The 14,261-nt window shown below is 39.8% G+C and overlaps 1 protein-coding gene across 5 annotated transcripts in view; it reads right to left on the minus strand.

The window, feature by feature from the left end:
* The window catches only part of ELMOD1 (ELMO domain containing 1), a 44,413-nt gene that overhangs the window by 27,948 nt on the left and 2,204 nt on the right, over positions 1-14,261 (minus strand). For all 5 annotated transcript variants that reach the window (XM_085063979.1, XM_085063985.1, XM_085063971.1 and 2 more), the window contains exon 2: positions 611-705. In XM_085063979.1, the coding sequence (XP_084920105.1) occupies positions 611-627 (17 nt within the window). In that variant the 5' untranslated portion in view covers positions 628-705. The remainder of the gene's footprint in view (positions 1-610; positions 706-14,261) is intronic.

Below are 14,261 nucleotides of genomic sequence, written 5' to 3' on the forward strand. Positions count from 1 at the left end.
TTGATCTGTATTAGTTTTGAGAAGTGCTCAACTCCCTCCACTGACTACAGAACAAATACAACATGGGCTTTCTGCACCTACATCTGCTGTCTGCAAGTTCCCCATTCTATCCCTGGTTTATAGAGAAACAGATGTAAGTCATATATAGGAGCAAGTAATCGACATTTCTCCTGCAAATTGAGCATGATCAGCTTCAAAAACAATTGCACATTTTCAGGAAGCATCTCTGCTTTTATAAACAATACTCCTAAAATCCTGACAGTGGACAAGAGCAGGAAGGAAAAAACCCAACATTTTTCAAGGACTGTTCTATGTTACTATTTCTTCTATTTTCCCCTGACATATCAGCCACTACTGATTTGATACATCACCACTCCAATCCCACAAGACGGTTCCCACATTCTTTGCTTCTACTAAGAACTGCAAAGGAAAATTTAAATTAGAATAGATTTAATTAAATAGTGAAATCTAGGTGAACAGAAAGCAGTCTAGTATAAACTGGTTTACACCTTCTCTAACACTTGTAACAGCTAAACCACTTAGCTCACTGCAGTATAAAAGTAATTAGGATAATTCAACATTTTTGAGAAAATACAGAACAGTTGCCTACCTCAGGAAGTGTTTCATGGTGATGGTTTGGTTTGTGTTGCTAGAGCCGTAATCTATTGATCACTGATGACCTCTTCTTCACAGGTGATATTAGTGCTGTAGAAATAGAATTGAGACTTATTTACTGATTAAAAAAAAAGGGATACTTCAGTTTCCCAAATTGCCCTTGAAACAAATATCTATGGAAATACAAGGGAAATATGTCAAGAAAAAAATCTCATGTCAATATGAAAAATCGTAAGTTGTTCACACTTCAGTCTGAGCACAAACTTTGACCAGAGTATTTTACCCATGTCTTTTTTCAGAGAAGTAAAAAACTTGAATGAGAATACAGAAATAAGTGAGAAAGCTTGAGAAGTATCCAGACATTTTCAAACACTTCTTGTGTTCTTCAAACACCTGTCTGGTTCACAGCAGCTCCCAAGTGGCAACTTCAAGAGATGCTCAGTTCACTCTGCTGTTAGAAGTCCTCTCTTCACCATAATTTGCATGATACATATAATAGAATAATAAAATATGCTGAGTTGGAAGGGTTCCACAGGGATCATCACATCCAGCTCCTGGCCCTGAGCAGAACACACCAAGAGTCACACCACGTGCCTGAGAGTGTTGTCCCAACACTTCTTGAATTCAGAGTTCTTAAAATACCTTGACCAGGCTGCCCATTGGTTCTGTGATCTGGTGTTCTACAGTTAATGTTCATAATGATTACCAGATAATTCCAGTAGAGGAGAACAGGAAGAATTCAAGAAAAAATTTCATAAATATAACCCTGTCTGTGTAGTGTAGACTCTTCCCAGTCACCACCTCTTTACTTTAAGTTTCTAAAATTAAGTATTCAAATACAAGTGATATTTGACTAAAAGATGCAGACTTCTCAAATTACTGTACTTCATGTCCTGTGAAAGGCAGTAAAATATTTTTACTTGCTGCCGGAAAACTGGATACTGCTACATATGTCTGCTATCAGAACAACTTAATCCAAGATTTAAAGGGAAAAAACCATGCTTTCAAGCTCTGTACCAGTACAAACCACACACAAAGGCCTGAATGAAAGTTCTGTTGTTAAGGAATCACCTAAGAGCCCATTTTTCTTTAGCATTGCATGCTGAAAAGTACTGAAGGCTTTAAGAAATCTGACCTTTTGTCACAAATTTATAAATTTAGAGAACCTCAAATATATTTTCTTCTGCAGGACCTATCAGCACTGATGGGATAAAAATCTTCTTGCCCTACCATGTTCGCATATTCTTTCCTCTTTGTAACTTGCAAGTTTTATATTGTGCTATTGCCTGCTGACAGGAACAGAACAAGCATTTAAGTTCAGAAAAATACAGCTATCTTGTTGGATTACATCACATAAAGTTTGCTAAAAATATATAATCCCTGAACAGTGAAAGCCTCCTTCATTTATATTGTTTTTGACTGGCTGAATCATGTTGCTGTCCCCTGAATTCAGCTGTAATTGGTGCTGGCTGCAGTGACACCTGCTTGCAGGGGCAGAGAGATGCTAACTCTACTTCATTAATGAACACAAGAGGCAGGCTCCAAACACTTCCTGCTACAGCTTTTGATAGGTCTTCTGTGGCAGCGAGCACAGGAGATAGGCAAAAACTGGAGGGGATGTAACCTGCTCCCCTTCTCCAGTCTAATAATTTGCTGTTTAAAAGATACAGTTTGTGAAAGATTCCCACAGCTGAGTCTCAGCGTTTTAGCATCAACTTGAACAAAGGAAGCTCCACCACAAAATTTGACCCATAAGGACATCAGTGTAAGGAACACACCAGAAGTGCCAGAAGCTGTCAAATCAACCCCCTCTAAAAGTGCATGCTAGTCTCAGCCTCTGAGGTCAGCTGCTTCTTGATTCTGACCAAGGTGCTTGCTGAAAATTATGCTATTTCATTATTACTGCTTTAAAGGGAAGAGCAGTTCCACTTGCCCCAACTCCAGAAATAGCTCTTACAAGCATGGCATGGTAGAGCTTCAAGATAATATCTCTTCAAGAATAGTTACCAGCTACAGCCAATTATAAATTATAAATTTGTTTTGAATGCTCATTAAAAATTAGAACATCACTGTAGCTGTTTAGAGACCCTTGTCTTCTACCCCAAAAGCCAAACTCAAAGGAAGGCACTTGATTGAAAAAAAAAAAAAAAAGAAAAACTAAGTGACACAACAAGCATGACAAGTGGTTAAAAAGTGCCTTTTTTGGATCTCTTCAAAAGCCCACACTTGAAATTACAAGAAACAATTTTCCTTGTGCTCTCCCTTTCAATTAAAATATGTGTGGGAAAGCTTGCGGAAAGAAACTTCACAGCTAAAGATCTGATGTGGTAGAAGTCAATATCAAAGCCCTGCAGCTTGGAGAGAAAGAGTTCACCCTGCAAGTTTAAACAGCCATTTCCCTACAGGACAGGCCCAGCTATTAACTGGGTCCACAGGAAGGTCATGGCCTCCAAAGCAGTTTCCTCCACGGAGGCACAAAGCAATCAAATTCCACCTCACTCTGTTAACAAGACGGCTTCAAGATCTAAAGGCAACATTTTCAACTCAAACCAAAGTATAGAGAATCTGTGCTGCTGTCTTGGTTCATAAGGTAAAATGTTTAATTTTTGTGTGTGGCAGACAGCCTTTCTAAAGGCTGTCTGTTAAGTACAGGGATAGAAATCAACACCATGCTCTGTGATTCTTGCAACAATTTGCTTCTGTGAACACTCTTATACACATGGCATTAAGCTATTTACATCCAGGCTAGACTGAGAAGCTGAATCAGGTGGGAATTTACAGTCCTCTTTAAACAAGTAGGACTGCAGGGCAGCATTCCCTATTTCCATACACCTCCATAAGTGATCCTCGAGAGGAGTTCAGCAAAGATTTGCTGTGAAGAAAACAGTCTTTAATCTCTTTAAAAATACTGTTGCCACAATTTACAGCTAAGTTCAACTATTTATAAACCTGTAGAGCCACAAGACCTGATTTCTGCCAATCTCTTTTTATCTTAAAATGTAACGGATTTCTCATAAGTGAAATTTTACTTCCAATGATGTTGTTATAGCATAACAGGAAGTGAACAGGAAGAACAGCCCTAGCTTGTTAGGATGGCCCTAGCTTAGGATGATGTGCTCTATCAACATTTCAGGATTTGCCCATTTGCCACTACGTGTGCTTAGGAAAAAACCAAAAAAAAACCAAACCAAACAAAAAGCCACACACTCATTTTTATTTAGGGAGCAGAACTTGAGTTCCAGCCTCCTGTTTTCTTTAGGAAAGACCTTCTTCAGCAAGTTGGGTATCTGAAGATCAGGAAGGCTTTCAAGGTCCAGGAGAAAAAGATTCTCATCAACAAGTGATAGATAATCTTGTTAATAAATATTTATGAGTTTGTTGAAAGAAAAGGCACAACAATCATACAATGCAGTTGAGAAGCTGACAGCAGTTATGAATAAGGAGAGACTGAAATACAAAATTCTGAAGACTTGACAGCAGGACACCCAGAGCCAGCAGGTGCTGGGGAGCAGCCAGTTGGCCACAGCATCTGCCCACTGTTCAGAGCCTGACTTTGTGCTTTTACATGGTTTCACTCATGTGAACTTGTAGCTGTGGGTTTTTTACAGCTTAGGAAATGTTCCAGCTTCATGCCATACACACATTTTCTCACTAAGGAACCCACAACATACTTCTCTTCTTCTGTAGTCAGATTTTTGGCTCTTCCTGATTTTAAGTCATGCAACTGAAATAAGTCTAAAGACAAGTAGATTTGACTTCATTAGCAATCTTCCTTTGACTCCCTAGAAGTAGCTTGAACCTACAACTACAGAAATCCTCTAGACTCAATGTTTGAAGTTTGCTCTTTGGCATGAAGAGACTCATTCATGTTTTAGGGCTCCATATTGAGAATGGTGGGGTAAGGAGATGAAATTTGGATTTCCCATACGCTCAAGTTCTCAGCTTACAGGATTTTATCCCATATCACATCACTTCCACAAAGCAGCTTCCTACTCCCTCCAACAACACACCCACTTACCCATTCATTGCCAATTGTTTAATTCACTTTATTTTAAACTAGACAGAAGTTTCCCCTTCTAAAACTAAGCACAGCTTTTCCTGGAAGAGAAGCAGTACTACCATAATCACATAGAACAGTAAAACTATTTCAAGATCTGTCTCAAAATATAAGGGAAACTTTCCTTAAATAAACATCAACCATTTGAATTTCTTGTGACTCTATGATCTTTTTAGTAGTATAGCAAAACATGCATCAATCTGAAAGGTTAACAGTTGCTGGAGGCTGAAAGAAATAAAGAGTAAGCCTTAAAAGTCACCTCTTTATCTGAAGCTGAGGGTTTGCTTTGTTTGTTTTCAATAAAGATGCAGATGCAGCTGCGAGGAAAAGCTGTGTTATTTAGTATAAATCACAATACTTTCAGAGAAAAATATAAACCCAAGGTAGTTTCCTTCACAATCTTTGTTTTGCAAGCTAATGACTCCCTTTGTGTATTGCAACCACTTTAAAATGTATATTCCAATTCTAAAAAAAGAATAGGTGTGGTGAAGAAAAAAAAAATTAATGTGAGCAGGCTGGATATAGCACTTTGTTTACGTGGATCATTAGATTACAAAAAAAAAAACCAAACCCAAAACCCAAAACCAAGTAACTTTTAAGCCTAGTTGTTGCAGTTTTAAAGTACATCTTTCTGAAGGCCACCATCATGATGACTTCAGGTTGCCACTTTTCTTTCCAGTAGTGTCCAGGGTTGACATCTACCCCTCATTCACCTCAAAAGCCTACATTTATTTATTTGTGAGAGACAATAGGTTTGAGCCTTATGTCACCAAAAGTGTTTTGGTACTGTATATTCCTTTTTCTTTTGCTGATGGGAGTGTTAGTGCTTCTGTATCTCAAACACCAATCTGAGATAACTAGAATTGGAAAGGGGAAGAATAGCTGATACACATTATGAAATGTCCCTTGAGGTCCTGGAGGATAGCAAGCTGGCTGGAAGCCAGCAGGATGCAAACACTGACAACAGCACTCTGGGCTACATGAACACAAGCAGAGCCAGTAAGTAGATTGAGGGAAGAGATTATCTTCCTCTACTCAGCACTCTGGGCCATATTTAGACACTGCCTAGTTTGGGGCCCCAGCAATACACAAAAAACACCAACAAATTGAAGAGAGTTAAGCAGAGGCCACTGAGATGAGGGGGTGAGGCTGGGGGAGACGAGCTTGTTCAGCCCCAGGCAGCAAATGCTTTGGAGGGACATTACAGAACCTCCAGTACCTACAAGGATGTCACTGAAAAGTCAAGAGATGGACTCTTTACAGCAGTGCAGGATAGGAAGGTGAAAAACGACAGGTAGGAACTTAAACAGGAGAGGTTCAGCCCAGATGAAAGGCAAAAAAAAAATTTCCCAAGAGGACAGTCAGGAAGTGTAACAGGTTGCCCAGAGAGACTGTGCTGTCTGTTCTTTGAGGTTTAAGCCCCAACTGAATGAAGCCCTGAGAAGCCTGACCTCAAAGGTGACCCTGCTGTGGGCAGGCAGTTGGGCTGGAGATAATGTGAGCTCCCTTCCAGCCTTTGGTTCTTTGCTTTCCCCCACAGTCACTCTTGTGGGACAATCTCATGAGAGATCATGAGATGAATGATTTGTGTTATACCCAAATATTCTTAGTACTGTAGAGCTATAGAGATATAACAGACAGAGTGCCCAAGTCCCAGCTATTTTATCAGTTAAAGAGCTACCAAGTTCTCAATAAATTCCTATATACTTTGCAATGTTTCCCAAGAAACAAGCTCAGTTTTAGCATGGAAAAAAATAATTCCTTCTATCCATTTCTGCCCACCATTCCCACCCAAAAGCCTCCACCATGAAATTTGACCAAAACCAAGTCATATTAGGTCCTACAATTCAAGAATGAGAGTCTACAAGAGTCATGCCAGCATCAATACAACACACAAAAACCCCAAATACAAATAAAACCCCAATATCTCTAGGACCCCAGTTTGGTAAGCTATTGTAATTCTAAGCAAGTATTGTTTATCCAGCTATTCCATGGGATGGACACATACCTACTTGCACCTTCCAACTTGCATTCATGCTCAAAGGTAGCATAAAAGTCACTTCAAGTGTATTAAACAAACTAGTAAAAGCAGAGGATCTTCAACCATCTCAATTACAGCATAATGATTTATTGGTCTTTGAATGCTATAGAAAGAACACTGCTCAGACCTCTCCAACTCAGAGGAGGTTGAAACTCTATTGCTAAAAAAGCTCTCAAGAACAGGTCACCTGTTCCATGCAGTTCAAAAGTTTTGTGTTGGCTCAGAAGTGGCTTTGACTGACTCCAACAGATGCAGTCCCTGGCAGGACTCACCTTAGAGATCAACAGTGAATGCCTGTTTTGTGGAAGCTCAGTTTCCCATCTCAGTACAGAAGTGTATTTTCATTTCCATGTGCCCAAGATGAGGCTGTTTTCAACATCAAGCGTTCTTTAGAAGAAAATATTGGAAAAAAGTGTCACATTTGATTGATGACACTAATAAACAAGACTTGACTTCAGTCACACTGTCACAGGTAATAAGATTTTTCCACTTCTAATCTTCATCACACGTTGACATTTTACATTTCTGTATTTCACTAGGAGAGTGAGGGCAAGGCTAGATATGAAGTAAAATTAAACTGAATTTTAGTCCTGTGAGCATGAGCACATAACACACAATTAAGCAATAACAAGGAAAAAATCTCCTGAATAAAAGGTTAAAATCACAGCAGAGCTGGAGGGTCAGAGAGCACAAAACCCCCAGCTTCTCTCAAGCTATGGAACAGTGCTTTGAAAGTCTCTAATTTTGTAGTTCTAACTTAGCATTTCAGTCCATTACTGCCTCTTTAAATCATTACCAAATAAGGAAGGATCAAGAGAATCTTAAAATTCTCGTAAGAGACAGTCACATACAATTGTATTTGGGTTAAAAAAACTTACTTGTCAAATCTCACATGGCAAGTTACCTCTAACACCACTCAATTCAGCCTACATGCTGTGATTCCTTTGCAGATTTTTGCTCAGTGATAAAGCACATTTTGATGAAGATAACATCAAGCCAAATATCAGCATTGTAAAAGCATCTCCACCTTTCATTGTAGATGTCTGCCCTTTAAAAGAAAAAGGCTATGGTTCTCATATCTGATTGTTCAAAGCAAACTAAATCCCAGAAATTCAGCAAAGATGTTCATACATACAGAGGCACTTTGCATGCAGAACTGTGACAATAATCTATGTTTACCAATTTCTATCAGCTCTGCTCTATTACAATGTTGAAAGTAATAGAGGACAAAACTACATTAAGTCACTTCAGGTCACTGGTGAAGATTTTGCTGGGTACTAATAATTCTATTTCTAATAATAACTCAATTTCTAATAATAGATACAAAGGTAAAAAATAGAGGAAGCTCTCCACAACCTAGAATACCATAAACTTCTAGAAATGTAATCAGATGCCTAGGTTCAACAGGAATTGAAGTATCCAGGCATTGTCTCTGTCTGTAGTGTTTGAATCCTTAACAAGCTCACTTTATATATTGAGAAAAGTGTATTTTATCAAAAAGGTGATGGAGTAGATGACATATCAGCTAAAAATGAAGTTCTCATGCTTGAAAACAGTCTTCAATGTATAGCAACTTCCTCCACCCTCCTCCTTCATGCATTATGAAAAGGCATAATTTTTAGTCACTTCTCATGAACTTTCACTTGACCACTGATGAGTTCATCCAGGAGAAGAGCAGCTTCATCTGGGTGGCTCACATGTGTCTACATGTTTTGCAGTGGAATGTTTCTGGCCCACTTGCTCTGTTTCCAGACACACTGTACAACAGCTTGTGCTGCAAGGAAGTCTGTTCTAAATAAAACATCACACTTCGTAGCAACAATCCTTCAAGTTTAGAATAAATCCTACAAAGCTAGATGCATAAAATCCAAAGAGGCTGCCTGGCTACCTCCCAGACTAATTACTGCAAACATTTCATGGAAAAAACCCGAAATTACTATTTCCAGAAGTGAACGACTGATGTGCTTTTGCCCTCCCTCCCTTCTTGCTTTCTACCCCATTGCCTAGAGATGGGTGGAGGGTACATGTTAAAATGCAAAGATGAAGTATTCCCTTGCCACCAAAATCAACTAAAGTCTAGGTTTTCTTTAGAGCCCTACCAATTCCTAACAAACAGTAGTCTGTGGGGAAGAAACCTCATCCTATCAACAGGTTATACAAAGATCTGTAATCTCAATAGAATTACATCAGAGATTCTTGTTCCATCCACTCCCCTACCTTTCCAACATCTGTTACATTTGCTTGGACCAAGCAGAGTTAGCTCAGCCATCAGATTAATACAACATCACGCCAAGCATCAGCCTGAAAGGATGTAAAACTAAGGACTTTGAGATCTAGTTTGTTAACTGACCCTTCCCCCAAAAAAAATTAAGACAAGGACACCAGAGGTGTCAGGACAAAAGCCAAACTCAGATTTCATGCTAGAGGAACATAAATAAATTTATTTACCCAGGAACCTGATGCAGATCAGACAATTTATACTGATCTAACAGAAAATTGCTCCATGTGGTGTCATTTCCCCATCATTGCACCAGATTACTTTGGCATGGAAATAACAACTTTTCCACAGAGCTCTAAGAGACACACATGCAAGAGCAGAGCAAGTAGGATCCATGAGAGTTTCTGCATTTCCTTCTGCAATTTTAGTAAGACAGGATTCAAGAATGATGACCTCCCATGCAGTGAGCCAGTTAGATGATGTCATGAAGCATCACATTTGTGAAACCATAAGCATCCTATAGGAAGTGTTATGCACCAGCTGCTTGCTGCCTGCAGTCCTGCACTCTGCAGAGGGACCCCAAAAAAGGAGGAACATACTTATTCAGCTGACATGAGGATCTAAAATCCCACTGCAGTTACTTTGCAAGCTTCATGGCCTACAATTTAATCTCCTGGTTGCTGCTCAGTGAGATGTTCTGCATCCCAGGAGGTAGGAAATCAGGACAACTCCAAGTACATGACCTTGTTGGAAGCTCTGGTTATGCATTTGCTGCCCAGAAGGACACGTGCAGGGTAGATCACTCTGGTTTTATCAGTGTCTGGAGTGAGGAGAAGTGGAAGAAATAATCTGTTTTATCACACAAAGCAGAAAGTTTTCTTAAGTTTCTCTAATGTATTGCAAACTCCATGCTCTAGTTGACCTAGGTTTAAGCCCTTCTTTAGGGAAAAGTTTTGAATGGCAACATAGTTTAAAAAAAGAGAAAAAAATAAAAACAGCAACAACAACAAAAAACCAACCAAACAAAAAAACCCCACTCAAACCAAAACAAACAAAAAAACACTCTAAGACATCTTCCCAAATCTGTTGTCCAGACAGGCTTATGTACCAGCAACTACCAGCTGACTCTTCCATTTGGAACAATCACAAGTATTTTAGCAAATTCTATTTTCTTTTAACAAGGGCTGTGAACAACTGTAAAAATGACTGATTAAGATCCCCTTCACCCTTCTGTAGCTTAAGGTACCTTCAAGTAGCATGAAAGTCAAATAGTGCTTCTACAAGCAATGGAGAAAGAAAGCTATGGTGGAGTTTGGTGACAGGGACATTCATAGAAGGGAAAAATACAGCAACACAAACACCACACTAACACGACAAAGTAAGAGGAAAAGGCAATGAAGATCTGCAAAAGGTAAAGATGGAAAGAATGGTTTGAAGGTCAGTTAACTTATACCAGCTGGTAAGCAAGACTAATGAAACACACTTTCAAGCACGACACAGGAAATATTCTTATGTGGTAATTGCACAGAATGTATTTTCTCAACTAAGTAGAAAAAAAGTGAGTGAGAAGGGAAGTGCAAGGTGTTGTGTTGCTCTCCTTCCCTCTGCCACTTCCTGTTTGGTTCAACCAGACCTTTACACTCTTTTAGGTGCCCAGTCTCAGACAGAAAAGGATGCTGGCAAAGAGAAAGAAGAAACGTGAAGACCATTGAAAACTGTTCCTGCAACAACATTACCAAGGGGGAAGAAGAACAAAGTGGAGCCGAGAAGAATGCAGACTACGACAGGATGATTGACAGGATTGCCATAAAGCATTTATTCTTAACATGCTGCAACACTGAAAGTCTTCTTCCTTCAGTGTCTCTTTCTACTTAGAAAAGTGGACATTTATTTTTATAGTCTTACTCTTTATCTCACAAGTGTAAAGTGATAGAAAAACTCCTAAAAGGGAATAAATTAAAGAAGTTCCAGAACTCTTGCTCAGATACACCCATAATAATTCAGTAATATCAACTGATCTTATCCTTGACTTAGTATCCCATAGAACATAGCACATGTTGGTCTGGGCAAACAAAGAACATGACTATCTCAGACCATTGGAGATACTGTTGTAGTCCTACATGAAAAAGCTGGGACTAGGTCGTGTGGCCTTTTCCTAATTTGTGCTTATGGTATATCCTTTTATCCATGTCATCTTCTGGGAACACCACCATTTCTTTCCCTTCCGTGCTTGGTTCAGCAAGAACTCCTTTTTTCCTCCTTCAACCCATCTGTTCTCCTCAGGCTGCTTTAACACTGACAGCGTGAAGGCCTAACAAGCCCAAAATTAACAAACCCCACATTGATTTTAGTGTTTCAGAGGCACAACCTGTTTTATGGCATACATCCAAGCCAATGTTGATATGAATATGGCTTTGTGAAAGCAGAGTGGGAGAAGGAATAAGAAACTTGCTCTTATAACTGCCTGCCAGAAGAAGACTATAGTTTCTATGACCACAGGACAGCCAAGGGGCACAATTTCTATCACCTGCACACCCACATGATCCTGCAAGTATTATCAGTGTAGTGACAAATTGTTGCTACACCATGGACAAGTCTGAGTACCCAAGTCATCCTGAAAGACAATGAAATTGGGCTGGCTGTTTTTTTTTCAAATATATGAATAAGATTACTAAAAAAAGAAAGAAGCAAGAAAAATAATTGCAAAACGTCTGTTCATTATTAGTGCAATGTGTGAGTAGCCAGAGAAGCCCGTGCTCAGTTGAGCAATTCCCAATACTATCAGTTTTGGGGTCTTAGGAAACTTATTGATTCACTTTTGGCAGACACAGACACAGACACAGGCATACAATATGGGCTTAAATAGCAGATGGTATATATACACTAAGGAATAACTCCTGTGTTTGTGAAATTGATAGCCAACTGCACACTACCCTAAACAAGCCTTCTGTATAGAAACTGCCTTTCCTCCTTATGCACCATCAGAAGACAGCAGTTAACTGTGGCCAATTTAGAAGGATGATATAGAGAACTGTGGAGACAGGACTTTGTATAACCAGTACTTTTGGATTTGGTCTTGTCTCTTAATTTACGTGAGTATCCTCCCCTGGAAAAGCAAAATACATAGCTACTACAGAAGCTACAGCTATGTCAGTGCAGAGCACAGACCAACAGAAATGCTGCTGCCAAGCACTTGAAACTACATAGGATGGGGGAAATCTATTTGTTTTTAAACAAAGCACACTATACGGATGCTGGAGTAGGTCCCATCTGGTCCCTGGGGCTGAATAACAGGTTGCAGTTGATGTACTCCCAAAATATTTTCACCTGTTTATTCTCAGGTGCTCCAAGACTAGTCCACAAAGCAAGGTGGAGAACAAAAGCTGGGACATTTGCTCAAAAAACACACTCTCTGCCATAGCTAAAACATTAGTGTAGACATCTGTATTTAGACTAAAAATGCCTGTGAAGTAATTTCCCATCAGAGACAGAAGAACTCACAGGTACACAGTCTTCTATAGACACAGTCCTGAGGACCACAGCATATTGCACCTCTTAAATCTGTTCTAACAAGTTGCAATTTCACCTGGTTATATAGTCAATTGTTTTCAATTCCAGTCTTTGTACCTCCTACATTTCTCCTGTTCCCCAGGCTCCTTTTTATGGCTGTGGCTGTATCAGTCTGTACTAGAATGGAGTGCTCAGCCTACAGATCTGCAGACAGATTAGGATGAGGTAAAACCACCGTGCCCAATCGCTCAGTTTCATCCAGGTACTGTAACAACTGTAAGGGCTAGAAACTATCTTCTTGAAGGGTCTCTCAGCTGTAACAGAAAGCTGAGAAGTGTTTGCTTACATTTTGCAGGGGAGTAGGACACTGCACTCCAGATCAAGCTGCCAGAAATATTTGAAGCTAACAAAATTAGTGTGGGGCTCTTCACTGGTTTTATGCTAAAGTGGATGGGAACTGCTCACTAGATTTCAGCTGAGAGGTCCTTTAAAAAAACCAATATCTTTCATGCAAGGCACAGTAATTAAATGGGAATGCTCCCAAAGTAGAAGTCCTGATGTAGTTTCAATGGGAGAGTTCAGGTCTCTTGCAGCGAGACTCCTCTGAGACCTGAACCACCACAAAGCAACCGGAGAAGGCCTTTGGAGATGTTCAGATACCTGAGCCGGATGCAAGCCAAATCACTAGTGTAAACATATCCATAATTGTCTCAAGGCAAAGTCAGACAGGTCAGTTTGTCACTAAAATGCTTGCTTTGCCTTGAAAAGGAGTGCTCACGCAGTCCCATGTTCCACTAAGCAGTGACTCGGGAAGCTGCTCCCACAGCTTCTGCTGTCACACTTCCCTTTCCACTGCCTGGCAGGAACAAGCAGAATTTCCACCTCCAGCTTGGGCTTGGCAAATCCTGCAGCACAGCACAGCACAGCACAGCACAGCACTTGAGTTTAGGCAGGTGGCTGAGCTCGTATCATGTTAGATGGATACTGAGGATGCTAAGCTTGAGCCTTAGCCACAGGGCTGCACTACCACAAATATTCTCCACATTTCTTTACATCAGCCATGTTTTTCATTTTATTTTTCCTTACTTCATCCTTCTTTTCTGATTATGAGATATTTTTCCTTACTTCATCCTTCTCTGATTCTGAGATTCTGTTGGAATCTCAACACCTGGCTTCCTTCTCAGTATTCCACTGTATTCCCTACTGTAGAGTTTACTTTTCAGGCCCCCTTCCCAAAGCTTGCATTCAAGGAGAGCAACATATTTCATGCAGTCCTTTGCCCTGCATTACCAAGCAAAGGATTTAAAAGGAATGTCAAATGAAAGAAGTTTTTCAATCAAGAAAACTGAGCAGATGTTCATAAAAAAAACCAAAAAAAACCCAAAAAAAACCCCAAAAAAAAAAACCGTAGTCTCATGAGCCAGAGGGCATTAAATCCAACAAGATTTGATCTCCAGGCAACCCAAGCTTGTTCTTCTTGCAATTTTCTGCTAACACTTCAAATGACCGCTTGGGAAAAATAAAGCTTGCCTGGCTCTGTATAGTTATAATGCCCTGACTGTACAACTGAACATAATTTTTGTTTAAATTGGTTTATAGCTGATCACAGCTTAACCACAAGCGCAAGTTGTCTGAACAACTGTAAAATACAAGATTATTTAAATACTAGCAGCAGTCTGGAGCCCTACATACTCCAGCATTTGTGCAACAGCATTTTCCCAGCAGCCAGTCTGTTTGTGCAGGGAAGATAATAGATAACAAAATACCCAGTTAATGCAACATGGCCCGGAAGTTTCCCACTTAAGTATAGCTTAGCTCAA

The sequence above is a fragment of the Lichenostomus cassidix genome, chromosome 1 (genome assembly GCF_008360975.1).
Source record: "Lichenostomus cassidix isolate B80296 chromosome 1, HeHo_3.0, whole genome shotgun sequence".
Taxonomy (NCBI): domain Eukaryota; kingdom Metazoa; phylum Chordata; class Aves; order Passeriformes; family Meliphagidae; genus Lichenostomus; species Lichenostomus cassidix.